Genomic DNA, 14,443 nt, shown 5'->3' on the forward strand with positions numbered 1-14,443 from the left:
CATCTGCCCAATATGGTGTTGGTTCAGCACCTGTGCCCGTTCCATTCTCATGTGCCCTGACTTTGACATACACTCTCGTCAGTGTGCATGAAGGAGTTAAATTTATTATGTAGACGCTAATGGAATATGAAAAAAGCCTGATTTTTATTAGCTGGTTTAGTATGGGTTGTTTTTTTGGTTTATAAATTGCTTACGTTTAATATTTCAAAATGTTCCCGTTGTTGAGTTTCACACTCAGGTCTTTATTAGGGTATGGTTGGCTGGTTTGGAATCTTCATGCATTTTACTAACAAGTCACATTGTGTTACATTCAGATTTATAGCTACACGGATTGAGAGCGACCTTCCAGAGGAATCAAAGCATTTATGGAGCACCAGAAGTCACGCAGATTACATTGTTCTGCTGGATTGGTTCAGTTCAGTCAATGACTTAAAGCTTGGAACAACTCTCCATAGTCTAAAAGATGCCCTTTTTAAGGTAAACCAGAACACTTAAAAAACTTGGAAATAACATTTATTTCAGCCCCCTCTTCTCTCCCCTCATTTATTTATTCCCCTCCATGTGGAAAATACATTGAAAAAATAAACTAGTGTAGCAGTTTTTCTCTCTTGACATACAGTGCCTTGCGAAAGTATTAGGCCCCCTGGAACTTTTCAACCTTTTCCCACATATGCTTCAAACATAAAGAAACCAAATGTAAATTTCCAGGACGTCCCTCCTGACAGCACCACCAGGAGGTTGTCCTTCTTATCCTTGATAGGGATAGGAAACACAGAAGAGGTTAAATAGCCCCTCCCCACCTCCACCCCTCAGTGTTTTTCCTGTCCCTATCAGGGACAGACGCAGAGGAGCGATGGCACGGCTTACCGTGCTGAAGATCCACGTAACCGGTCGAGCAGGGCTCCCGGAGCAGTCTCATCCCTCTCCCGAGGGCTCTGAGCAGGCGGTGCAGGGCGCCGCATAATAGCGCTGATACCGCTGGAGGTCCCTCAGCGCCGGTCGAGCTGTGCTCCCGACTTCGGTGCATCCCTCTTCAGAGGGCTCTGCACCTTTTTGCTGAACCCGGATACCGGCGGTGATTCTCCCAACCCACGCCGGAGAGCGCGCTGGGTTGGGCCTGCGGGGGGTGTGCCGCGTCATCAGAGCGCGCCGCGTCGTCAGGGGTGCCGCGTCATCGGGACGCCGCGTCATCAGAGCGCGCCGCGTCTCTGGCGTGCCGCGTCACCGAGGCGACGCACTGGCGTGTGTGCCGCGTCTCTGGGGCGCGCCGCTGCAGCGACGCTGTAACCACCAATGGGAACTTCCGGTGGCGTTCCCGGGCAGCTCGGGGGACGCCGGAAGCAGGCGTCAGGCTGTATTATAACAGCTGAAGAAAAGAATCCCCGCCCAGCAGCAGTGGGCGTCAGAGACCCGCAGTAATCACCGGCAGCTGAGCTCGGAAGGAGGACGAATCAGATGTTTTGAAGACAGGTGAGAGCCCTATTTAATCAGAAACATCTGACTGCACACTGTTCCTAGTGAAATGGAGAGTGCAGATCGTCAGGAAAACCTGTCCTCAGAGCTCGCCCCCGATCATGTAAGTTATACAAAGGGGGTCTGCATCACATATCATAACACAAGCTATAGGGCCTCTCTATGTCTATTGCAGGATAAGGGGATGTCCAACCGCCCAGCATCAGGCCAAAAGCGCAGGACAAAATGCCCTCTATGCTCCAGCAGGCTACCAGAGGGGCATAGCAAGAAAGTATGTGATAAATGCATGGCAGGACTTCTTAAAGGAGAACAGACTTCCCTCCTGGATAGTATTAAAACTATGATCAGGGAAGAAGTACAGTCCACAGTATCAGCGCTGTTGCCAGTCGATTCTCCCCACCCTAAGAGACCTAGGTGGGAGCAGGATCTTAGTTCAGAAGAAGGGGAGCTTTCAGCCTACTCCGTATCCGATTCCATGGAGGGAGAACGCTCTTCAAATATCCTCACAGAGGAAAAGAAGAGATATCTATTTTCTTCTGAACACACTGAGACACTACTACAGGCCGTCAGAGATACCATGAGAGTAGAGGAGGCCACAGAACCCCTTACAGTCCAAGACGAAATGTTTGGGGGGCTCAGAGCTCGTAGAAGCAGAGTGTTTCCCGTAAATCGTCATATTCAAGAAATGATCTTAGAAGAATGGGGCGATGTAGGGAAAAAACTGATAGTCCCAAGAGATTTCAAATATCGCCTGCCCTTTGATCCAGAGGAGACCAAAATCTGGGAATCTGTTCCTAAAGTGGATATACCCGTAGCCAAGGTCTCAAAAAAGACCGCCATCCCTTTTGAGGATTCCTCGGGTCTCAAGGATCCTATGGACAAAAGATCTGAAGATCTCCTCAAAAAGGCCTGGGAGGCCTCGGCTGCTGTCATGAAAACCAATATTGCGGCCACCTCAGTTGCCAGATCAATGTCCCTGTGGGTAGAGAAACTTGAGACCCAGATTAATAATAAAACGCCTAGAGACGAGATTCTAAAATCTTTACCACTCCTAAAGATGGCAACAGACTTTATGGCCGATGCCTCGGCAGAGTCAGTGCGGTTTGCTGCAAGGAACAATGCTTTATCCAATGCAGCGAGAAGAGCTCTGTGGCTCAGATCATGGTCCGGCGATACACAGTCAAAGAACAAACTGTGTTCAATACCCTTTTCTGGCCTTCACGTTTTTGGTCCAGTACTGGACGAGTTGCTTGAAAAAGCAGCGGATAAGAAAAAGGGTTTCCCAGAAGAAAAACCAAAAAACACGCCGCCCTTTCGTAGGTCTCGTTTCCATCCCAGACAGGACTATAGAGGAAAAGGGAAAGGTGGAAGATGGAGCTACCCGAAAGGTGGTAGAGGCAGAGGTACCTTTCAAGACCAAAAATCAAGATCTAATAAACAATGACGCCAATCTAGTGGGGGGAAGGCTTCAGTACTTCCTACAAGGTTGGCAAAACATCTCTCAGAACCCATGGATCCTAAGTTTGATAGAACGAGGATACAAAATAGAGTTCAGCCAAACACCTCCCAAAAGATTTTGCCTAACTCAGACCCAGTCTTTATCGACTCAGCAAAGACTTCTGAAGGATATTCAGGAACTTATCCAGATAAAAGCCATCATTCCGGTACCCCATGCCCAAAGGTTCAGAGGACACTACTCGAGTCTATTCTCCATAAAAAAACCAAACGGAGAATTCCGTACGATTATAAACCTAAAACCTCTGAATCGGTCAGTTACTTACAAACGATTCAAAATGGAATCTCTCAAATCTGCAATACCTCTAATCCGGGAAGGTTCAGTAATGAGCACATTAGACCTAAAAAGTGCCTATTATCAGGTTCCCATCTCCGCCTCACACCAACAGTATCTCAGATTCGCCATAAAAGACCAGGGCCAAATCCTGCACTATCAGTTCACATGTCTACCTTTCGGCATCTCGTCTGCTCCCAGAGTATTCACCAAACTCATGGCAGAAGTGATGGCGTTCTTGAGAGAGAAAGGGATACTTACCGTCCCTTATCTAGACGACATCCTGCTCATAGCGGACTCTCCACAACAGATGGAAGAGAACTTATCAACAACTATTTCACTCCTGGAAAAGCTAGGATGGCTAATAAATTTCAAAAAGTCAAGCCTCAAACCCGAAACAAGGAAATCATTTCTTGGGGTAATCCTAGACTCAGTTCAGGAACATACGTACCTCCCACTTCACAAGCAGGAGTCATTCAAAAAAGAAATCCAAAAATTACAAAAGCAAAAGCAAACATCCATAAGGAAAGCCATGCGAGTATTGGGCTTAATGACCTCTTGTATTTCCAGCGTCCAGTGGAGCCAGTATCACTCAAGACCCCTGCAGCAAGAGATCCTCTCGCTTTGGGACGGCAGGGACGTAACCCTGGACAACAAAATACGATTATCCCTGGATACAAAAGGTTCACTGTCATGGTGGACCATAACAGGAAATCTCGGGAAAGGAAGACCCTGGAGAACATCTCCGTCGGTAAATATCACTACAGATGCAAGTCACAGCGGCTGGGGAGCACACATAGAAGGGAATTACTCCCAGGGGACTTGGCCCGTATCAGTACAAACCAGGTCTTCAAATTACAGAGAACTAAGGGCAGTCTGGGAGGCCTTAAACGCATTCCAGGGAAGGTTAAAAGACCAACATATCCGTGTCTTTTCAGACAACTCGACTACAGTAGCCTTTCTACTTCACCAGGGAGGTCCAAAGCATCGTCACTTACAGGACCTATCGAACACAATATTCTCTTGGGCAGAGCAGACCGTCAGATCAATAACGGCGATACACCTGAAAGGAACCAAAAACCAGGTAGCCGACTTCCTAAGCAGGCAGAGACTATGTCCTACAGAATGGTCCTTAAACGACCAGATCTTCCTCCAGATAACCCAACGGTGGGGCTTCCCGGAAGTAGATCTATTTGCCTCAGGGAAGAACGCAAAGACAAAAAGATTTTTCTCACTAAACCCAGGAGACAGACCATCGGGAATAGATGCGCTAGCTCAGAACTGGGACATGAAGTTGGCTTATGCTTTTCCTCCATTGGCCCTAATACCGAGAGTATTGAGGAAGATTCAGGAGAGCCAGACATCAGTTATCTTGATAGCCCCATACTGGCCCAAAAGGAGCTGGTTTCCTCTTCTAAAGAGCATGTCCTGGGAGGATCCAATCCATCTACCAGCGGTACCAGACCTTCTGTCTCAAGGGCCCCTAGTCCATCAAAACCCGGGCCTTCTACAGTTAGCGGCATGGATCCTGAAAAAGAGATCCTAAGATCAAAAGGCCTCTCAGAACCAGTCATTGCTACTATTCAAAACAGTAGGAAACCGGTAACTGCCGCAATATACAGGAAGATATGGAAAAAGTTTTGTTCTCAGAGTACAGTTCCTGTATCGGTCTCTCATGGTCCAGATATTCCAAAAATCTTAGACTTCCTCCAGTCAGGTTTCGATAAGGGACTAAGGCCTAGTACACTGAAGGTACAGATCTCGGCCCTCAGTTCCTTCTATGACTTCCAACTAGCCTCCCATCCTTGGATAGTGAGGTTCGTCAAGGCCATTCAGAGACTTAGGCCTACAATTCGCAGTTCAGTGCCTCCCTGGGACCTAAACTTAGTGCTAAATGAACTTTGTAAAGCACCTTATGAGCCATTAGGTCAGGCAGACCTGAAAGCCGTAACACTTAACCCCTTCACCCCCGGAGCTTTTTCCGTTTTTCCGTTTTCGTTTTTCGCTCCCCTCCTTCCCAGAGCCATAACTTTTTTATTTTTCTGTCAATTTGGCCATGTGAGGGCTTATTTTTTGCGGGACGAGTTGTACTTTTGAACGACATCATTGGTTTTACCATGTCGTGTACTAGAAAACGGGAAAAAAATTCCAAGTGCAGTGAAATTGCAAAAAAAGTGCAATCCCACACTTGTTTTTTGCTTGCCTATTTTGCTAGGTTCACTAAATGCTAAAACTGACCTGCCATTATGATTCTCCAGGTCAGTACGAGTTCATAGACACCTAACATGACTAGGTTCTTTTTTACCTAAGTGGTGAAAAAAAATTCCAAACTTTGCAAAAAAATAAATAAATAAAATTGCGCCATTTTCCGATACCCGTAGCGTCTCCATTTTTCGTGATCTGGGGTCGGGTGAGGGCTTATTTTTTGCGTGCCGAGCTGGCATTTTTAATGATAGCATTTTGGTGCAGATACGTTCTTTTGATCGCCCGTTATTGCATTTTAATGCAATGTCGTGGCGACCAAAAAAACGTAAATCTGGCGTTTCGATTTTTTTTTTCATTACGCCGTTTAGCGATCAGGTTAATGCTTTTTTTTTATTGATAGATCGGGCGATTCTGAACGCGGCGATACCAAATATGTGTAGGTTGGGTTTTTTTTTTATTGATTTATTTTGATTGGGGCGAAAGGGGGGTGATTTAAACTTTTATATTTTTTTTATTTTTTTTCACATTTTTTTTTACTTTTTTTTTTTACTTTTACCATGCTTCTATAGCCTCCATGGGAGGCTAGAAGCAGGCACAGCCCGATCGGCTCTGCTACATAACAGCGATCATCAGATCGCTGTTATGTAGCTAAAATGCAGGTGTGCTGTGAGCGCCGACCACAGGGGGGCGCTCACAGCCACCGGCGATCAGTAACCATAGAGGTCTCCAGGACCTCTATGGTTACCTTCCTGACTCATCGCCGACCCCCGATCATGTGACGGGGGTCGGCGATGCGCTCATATCCGGCCGCACGGCCGGATGCGGTAGTTAAATGCCGCTGTCTGAGTTTGACAGCGGCATTTAACTAGTTAATAGCGGCGGGTGATCGCGATTTCACCCGCCGCTATTGCGCGCACATGTCAGCTGTAAAAAACAGCTGACATGTCGCGACTTTGATGTGCGCTCACCGCCGGAGCGCACATCAAAGCGGGGGTCCCGACATGTGACGTACTATTCCGTCACATGTCGGGAAGGGGTTAAAGCCCTTTTTCTAGTGGCAATAACGTCAGCACGTCGCGTTGGTGAGATCCAATCTTTCTCTATTAAACATCCATACTTAAAAGTCCAGGATGACTGTATCATCCTTAAACTAAATCCCGGGTTCCTTCCTAAAGTGGTTACAGACTTCCACAGAAGTCAAGAGATTGTTCTACCTACATTCTGCCAGAACTTCAGTAATGACAAAGAGCGATTTCTCCACGCTCTAGACGTAAAAAGAACAATTCTACACTACTTGGAGATTACAGATAGCTGGAGAATTGACTCTAACCTCTTCATCCAGATGACCGGGAAAAACAAGGGGAAAAAAGCATCCAAAGCTACTCTAGCAAGATGGATTAAATCTACCATCACGGCAGCCTATATCTCGGCAGGAAGAACTCCTCCAGAAAGTCTCAAGGCACATTCGTTGAGAGCAATCTCAGCCTCATGGGCAGAAAGCGCTGGGGCTTCTATGGACCAAATATGCAGAGCTGCAACATGGTCGAGGTCAAATACCTTTTGTAGACATTATAAGTTAGATGTAACTGTGAATCAACAGACTACATTTGGGAGGAAAGTCCTCCAGGCTGTAATCCCGCCCTAAAAAATAAAGGAGTTATTTGGTATTTCTCCTGGTGGTGCTGTCAGGAGGGACGTCCTGGAAAGTAGGAATTAGTCCTACCGGTAAGTATGTTTCCAGGAGTCCATCATGACAGCACCCCTTATATACCCTCCCTTGAGTTCCCCTCTGATATGTGATGTAAACATGGGAAGAAGGGAATTTCAATAAAATAGAGTTGCATCCATCCTGGTGTGGTACTTGGAAAATCACTGAGGGGTGGAGGTGGGGAGGGGCTATTTAACCTCTTCTGTGTTTCCTGTCCCTATCAAGGATAAGAAGGACAACCTCCTGGTGGTGCTGTCATGATGGACTCCTGGAAACATACTTACCGGTAGGACTAATTCCTACTTTTTGGTGAAGAACTAACAACAAGTGGAACACAATTGTGAAGTTGAACGAAATTTATTGGTTATTTTTAAATTTTTGTGGAAATTCAAAAACTGAAAAGTGGGGCGTGCAATATTATTCGGCCCCTTTAACGTAATACTTTGTTGCGCCACCTTTTGCTGCGATTACAGCTGCAAGTCACTTGGGGTATGTCTCCATCAGTTTTGTACATCGAGAGACTGAAATTCTTGCCCATTCTTCCTTGACAAACCGCTCGAGCTCAGTGAGGTTTAATGGAGATTGCTTGTGAACAGCAGTTTTCAGCTTTTTCCACAGATTCTCGATTGGATTGAGGTCTGTACTTTCACTTGGCCATTCTAACACTTGGATACGTTTGTGAACCATTCCATTGTAGATTTTGCTTTATGTTTGGGATCATTGTCTTGTTGGAAGACAAATCTCCGTCCCAGTCTCAGGTCTTTTGCAGACTCCCAACAGGTTTTCATCAAGAATGTTCCTGTATTTGGCTCCATCCATCTTCCCATCAATTTTAACCATCTTCCCTGTCCCTGCTGAAGAAAAGCAGGCCCAAACCATGATGCTGCTACCACCATGTTTGACAGTGGGGATGGTGTGTTCAGGGTGATGAGCTGTGTTGCCTTTACGCCAAACATATCGTTTGGCATTGTTGCCAAAAAGTTCAATTTTGGTTTCATTTAACCAAAGCACCTTCTTCCACATGTATGTCTCCCAGGTGGCTTGTTGCAAACTTTAAACAACACTTTTTATGGATATCTTTGAGAAATGGCTTTCTTCTTGCCACTCTTCCATAAAGGCCAGATTTGTGCAGTGTACGACTGATTGTTGTCCTATGGACAGACTGTCCCACCTCAGCTGTAGATGTCTGCAGTTCATCCAGAGTGATCATGGGCCTCTTGGCTGCATCTCTGGTCAGTCTTCTCCTTGTTTGAGATGAAAGTTTAGAGGGACGGCCGGGTCTTGGTAGATTTGCAGTGGTATGATACTCCTTCCATTTCAATATGATCGCTTGCACAGTGCTCCTTGGGATGTTTAACCCCTTCCCGACATTTGACGTACTATCCCGTCGAGGTGGGGTGGGCCCGTATGACCGCCGACGGGATAGTACGTCATAGCCGATCGGCCGCGCTCATGGGGGGAGCGCGGCCGATCGCGGCCGGGTGTCGGCTGCATATCGCAGCTGACATCCGGCACTATGTGCCAGGAGCGGTCACGGACCGCCCCCGGCACATTAACCCCCGGCACACCGCGATCAAACATGATCGCGATGTGCCGGCGATGCAGGGAAGCATCGCGCAGGGAGAGGGCTCCCTGCGGGCTTCCCTGAGCCCCCCGCAGCAACGCGATGTGATCGCGTTGCTGCGAGGGTCTTACCTCCCTCCCTGCCTGCTCCAGACCCGGATCCAAGATGGCCGCGGATCCGGGTCCTGCAGGGAGGGAGGTGGCTTCACAGACGCCTGCTCAGAGCAGGCACTGTGAAGCAGCCTGCACTTCTCTCAGATCGGTGATCTGTCAGAGTGCTATGCAAACTGGCAGATCACCGATCTGTATTGTCCCCCCCTGGGGCAAAGTAAAAAAGTAAAAAAAAAAATTTCCAAATGTGTAAAAAAAAATAAAAAAAAATATTCCAAAATAATGAAAAAAAAAATATATATTATTCCCATAAATACATTTCTTTATCTAAATTAAAAAAAAAAAACAATAAAAGTACACATATTTAGTATCGCCACGTCCGTAACGACCCAACCTATAAAACTGCCACACTAGTTAACCCCTTCAGTAAACACCGTAAGAAAAAAAAAAAAAAAACGAGGCAAAAAACAACGCTTTATTACCATACCGCCGAACAAAAAGTGGAATAACACGCGATCAAAAAGACTGATATAAATATCCATGGTACCGCTGAAAACGTCATCTTGTCCCGCAAAAAACAAGCCGCCATACAGCATCATCAGCAAAAAAATTAAAAAGTTATAGTCCTGAGAATAAAGCGATACCAAAATAATTATTTTTTCTATAAAATAGTTTTTATCGTATAAAAGCACCAAAACATAAAAAAATGATATAAATGAGGTATCGCTGTAATCGTACTGACCCGACGAATAAAACTGCTTTATCAATTTTACCAAACCCGGAACGGTATAAACGCCTCTCCCAAAAGAAATTCATGAATAGCAGGTTTTTGGTCATTCTGCCTCACAAAAATCGGAATAAAAAGCGATCAAAAACGGTCACGTGTCCGAAAATGTTACCAATAAAAACGTCAACTCGTCCCGCAAAAAACAAGACCTCACATGACTCTGTGGAGCAAATGTGGAAAAATTATAGGTCTCAAAATGTGGAGACGCAAAAACTTTTTTGCTATAAAAAGCGTCGCTGGTTTCACACTTCCGTTTTTGTCTGCAGCGTTTTTTGCACAAAAAAACGCATGCGTTTTTTCCCTATATTTAACATTGAAAACGCATGCGGTTTTTTTGTACGCGTTTGGTCGCGTTTTCAAACGCATGCGGTTTTTTTCTGCATGCGTTCATTTTCAGAAATACAACCTGCAGTATTTTCTTGCGTTTTTAAGCACATGCGTTTGCGTTAAAAACGCATGCATTTTTATCGAAAAAAACAGAAAACACACTGAAAAGCCACCCACCACCATCAAGGTGATAAAGGGATCCAAACCCTAACCCTAACTCTACCCCTAACCTCACCCCTAACCGTTTAATGAACATTTTCTGACAGTCATAGTGCCACGTATTTCAGTGCCACGTATTTCAGTGCCACGTATTTCAGTGCCACGTATTTCAGTGCCACGTATCACGTATTTCAGTGCCACGTGTTTCAGTGCCACGTATTTCAGTGCCACGTATCACGTATTTCAGTGCCACATATTTTAGTACCACGTATTTCAGTTGCACGTATTTCAGTGCCACGTATTTCAGTGCCACGTATTTCAGTGCCACGTATCACGTATTTCAGTGCCACGTGTTTCAGTGCCACGTATTTAAGTGCCACGTATCACATATTTCAGTGCCACGTATTTCAGTGCCACGTATTTCAGTGCCACGTATTTCAGTGCCACGTATTTCAGTGCCACGTATTTAAGTGCCACATATCACATATTTCAGTGCCACTTATTTAAGTGCCACGTATTTCAGTGCCACATATTTCAGTGCCACGTATTTCAGTGCCACGTATTTCAGTGCCACGTGTTTCAGTGCCACGTATTTAAGTGCCACGTATCACGTATTTCAGTGCCACGTATTTCAGTGCCACGTATTTCAGTGCCACGTATTTCAGTGCCACGTATTTCAGTGCCACGTATTTCAGTCACGTTTAGGGTTAGGGGTAGGGTTAGGGTTAGGGCTAGGGTTGGAGGTAAAGTTAGGGTTGGGGCTAAAGTTAGGGTTGGGGCTAAAGTTAGGGTTAGGGTTTGGATTACATTTACGTTTGGATTAGGGTTGGGATTAGAATTATGGGTGTGTCAGGGCTAGGGGTGTGGTTAGGGTTACCGTTGGGATTAGGGTTAGGGGTGTGTTTGGGTTAGGGTTTCAGGTAGAATTGGGGGGTTTCCACTGTCCAGGCACATCAGGGGCTCTCCAAGCGCGACATGGCGTCCAATCTCAATTCCAGCCAATTCTGCGTTGAAAAAGTAAAACAGTGCTCCTTCCCTTCCGAGCTCTCCCGTGCGCCCAAAAAGGGGTTTACCCCAACATATGTGTTATCAGCGTACTCGGGACAAATTGAACAACAACTTCTGGGGTCCAAGTTCTCTTGTTATGCTTAGGAAAATAAAAATTTGGGGGGCTAAAAATCATTTTTGTGGGAAAAAAAAGATGTTTTATTTTCACGGCTCTGCATTATAAACTGTAGTGAAACACTTGGGGGTTCAAAGTTCTCACAACACATCTAGATAAGTTCCTTGGGAGGTCTAGTTTCCAATATGGGGTCACTTGTGGGGGGTTTGTACTGTTTGGGTACATCAGGGGCTCTGCAAATGCAACGTGACGCCTGCAGACCAATCCATTTAAGGCTGCATTCCAAATGGCGCTCCTTCCCTTCCGAGCTCTGTCATGCGCCCAAACAGTGGTTCCCCCCCACATATGGGGTATCAGCGTACTCAGGACAAATTGGAAAACAAATTTTGGGGTCCAATTTATTCTGTTACCCTTGTAAAAATACAAAGCTGGGGGCTAAAAAATCATTTTTGAGAAAAAAAAAAAATTATTTTCACGGCTCTGCGTTATAATCTGTAGTGAAACACTTGGGGGTTCAAAGCTCTCAAAACACATCTAGATAAGTTCCTTAGGGGGTCTACTTTCCAAAATGGTGTCACTTGTAGGGAGTTTCAATGTTTAGGCACATCAGGGGCTCTCCAAACGCAACATGGCGTCCCATCTCAATTCCAGTCAATTTTGCATTGAAAAGTCAAATGGCGCTCCTTCCCTTCCAAGCTCTGCCATGCGCCCAAACAATGGTTTACACCCACATATGGGGTATCAGCGTACTCAGGACAAATTGCACAACATTTTTTGGGGTCCAATTTCTTCTCTTACCCTTGGGAAAATAAAAAATTGGGGGCAAAAAGATCATTTTTGTGAAAAAATATGATTTTTTATTTTTACGGCTCTGCATTATAAACTTCTGTGAAGCACTTGGTGGGTCAAAGTGCTCACCACACATCTAGATAAGTTCCTTAGGGGGTCTACTTTCCAAAATGGTGTCACTTGTAGGGAGTTTCAATGTTTAGGCACATCAGGGGCTCTCCAAACGCAACATGGCGTCCCATCTCAATTCCAGTCAATTTTGCATTGAAAAGTCAAATGGCGCTCCTTCCCTTCCAAGCTCTGCCATGCGCCCAAACAATGGTTTACACCCACATATGGGGTATCAGCGTACTCAGGACAAATTGCACAACATTTTTTGGGGTCCAATTTCTTCTCTTACCCTTGGGAAAATAAAAAATTGGGGGCGGAAAGATCATTTTTGTGAAAAAATATGATTTTTTATTTTTACGGCTCTGCATTATAAACTTCTGTGAAGCACTTGGTGGGTCAAAGTGCTCACCACACATCTAGATAAGTTCCTTAGGGGGTCTACTTTCCAAAATGGTGTCACTTGTAGGGAGTTTCAATGTTTAGGCACATCAGGGGCTCTCCAAACGCAACATGGCGTCCCATCTCAATTCCAGTCAATTTTGCATTGAAAAGTCAAATGGCGCTCCTTCCCTTCCAAGCTCTGCCATGCGCCTAAACAATGGTTTACACCCACATATGGGGTATCATCGTACTCAGGACAAATTGTACAACAACTTTGGGGGTCCATTTTCTCCTGTTACCCTTGGTAAAATAAAACAAATTGGAGCTGAAATAAATTTTGTGTGAAAAAAAGTTAAATGTTCATTTTTATTTAAACATTCCAAAAATTCCTGTGAAACACCTGAAGGGTTAATAAACTTCTTGAATGTGGTTTTGAGCACCTTGAGGGGTGCAGTTTTTAGAATGGTGTCACACTTGAGTATTTTCTATCATATAGACCCCTCAAAATGACTTCAAATGAGATGTGGTCCCTAAAAAAAAATGGTGTTGTAAAAATGAGAAATTGCTGGTCAACTTTTAACCCTTATAACTCCGTCACAAAAAAAAATTTTGGTTCCAAAATTGTACTGATGTAAAGTAGACATGTGGGAAATGTTACTTATTAAGTATTTTGCGTGACATATGTCTGTGATTTAAGGGCACAAAAATTCAAAGTTGGAAAATTGCAAAATTTTCAACATTTTCGCCAAGTTTCCATTTTTTTCACAAATAAACGCAAGTTATATCGAATAAATTTTACCTTTAACATGAAGTACAATATGTCACGAGAAAACATTGTCAGAATCGCCAAGATCCGTCAAAGCGTTCCAGAGTTATAGCCTCATAAAGGGACAGTGGTCAGAATTGTAAAAATTGGCCCGGTCATTAACGTGCAAACCACCCTTGGGGGTGAAGGGGTTAAAGTTTTGGAAATCATTTTGTATCCAAATGCGGCTTTAAAGGGAACCTGTCACCCCCAAAATCGAGGGTGAGCTAAGCCCACCGGCATCAGGGGCTTATCTACAGCATTCTGTAATGCTGTAGATAAGCCCCCAATGTATCCTAAAAGATAAGAAAAAGAGGTTAGATTATACTCACCCAGGGGCGGTCCCGGTCCGGTCTGATGGGTGTCGCGGTCCTGTCCGGCGCCTCCCATCTTCATCAGATGACGTCCTCTTCTGGTCTTCACGCTGCGGCGCAGGCGTACTTTGTCTGCCCTGTTGAGGGCAGAGCAAAGTACTGCAGTGTGCAGGCCTCTGACCTTTCCCGGCACCTGCGCACTGCAGTACTTTGCTCTGCCCTCAACAGGGCAGACAAAGTATGCCTGCGCCGGAGCCGCATCGTGAAGATCAGAAGAGCACGTCATCTTATGAAGATAGGAGGCCCCAGACCGGACCGCGACGCCCACCGGATTAGACCGCCTGCCCAGGTGAGTATAATATAACCTATTTTTCTCATCTTTTAGTATACATCGGGTGCTTATCTACAGCATTACAGAATGCTGTAGATAAGCCCCTGATGCCGGTGGGCTCGATTTTGGGGGTGACAGGTTCCCTTTAAACTTCTCCACGACAGTATCACGGACCTGCCTGTTGTGTTCCTTGGTCTTCATGATGCTCTCTGTGCTTCAAACAGAACCCTGACACTATCACAGAGCAGGTGCATTTATACGGAGACTTGATTACACACAGGTGGATTATATTGATCATTAGGCATTTAGGACAAAATTGGATCATTCAGAGATCCACAATGAACTTCTGGAGTGAGTTTGCTGCACTGAAAGTAAAGGGGCCGAATAATATTGCACGCCCCACTTTTCAGTTTTTCAATTTCCACAAAAATTTAAAATAACCAATAAATTTTGTTCAACGTCACAAT

General features: G+C 45.2%; 1 protein-coding gene across 1 annotated transcript in view; it reads left to right on the forward strand.

Moving 5' to 3' along the window:
• Positions 1–14,443, forward strand: part of USP8 (ubiquitin specific peptidase 8) — a 110,554-nt gene that overhangs the window by 44,049 nt on the left and 52,062 nt on the right. Inside the window, exon 8 of the mRNA XM_077263671.1 lies at positions 315–477. Within this exon, the coding sequence (XP_077119786.1) occupies positions 315–477 (163 nt within the window). The remainder of the gene's footprint in view (positions 1–314; positions 478–14,443) is intronic.

The sequence above is a fragment of the Ranitomeya variabilis genome, chromosome 5, assembly GCF_051348905.1.
Source record: "Ranitomeya variabilis isolate aRanVar5 chromosome 5, aRanVar5.hap1, whole genome shotgun sequence".
NCBI lineage: Eukaryota > Metazoa > Chordata > Amphibia > Anura > Dendrobatidae > Ranitomeya > Ranitomeya variabilis.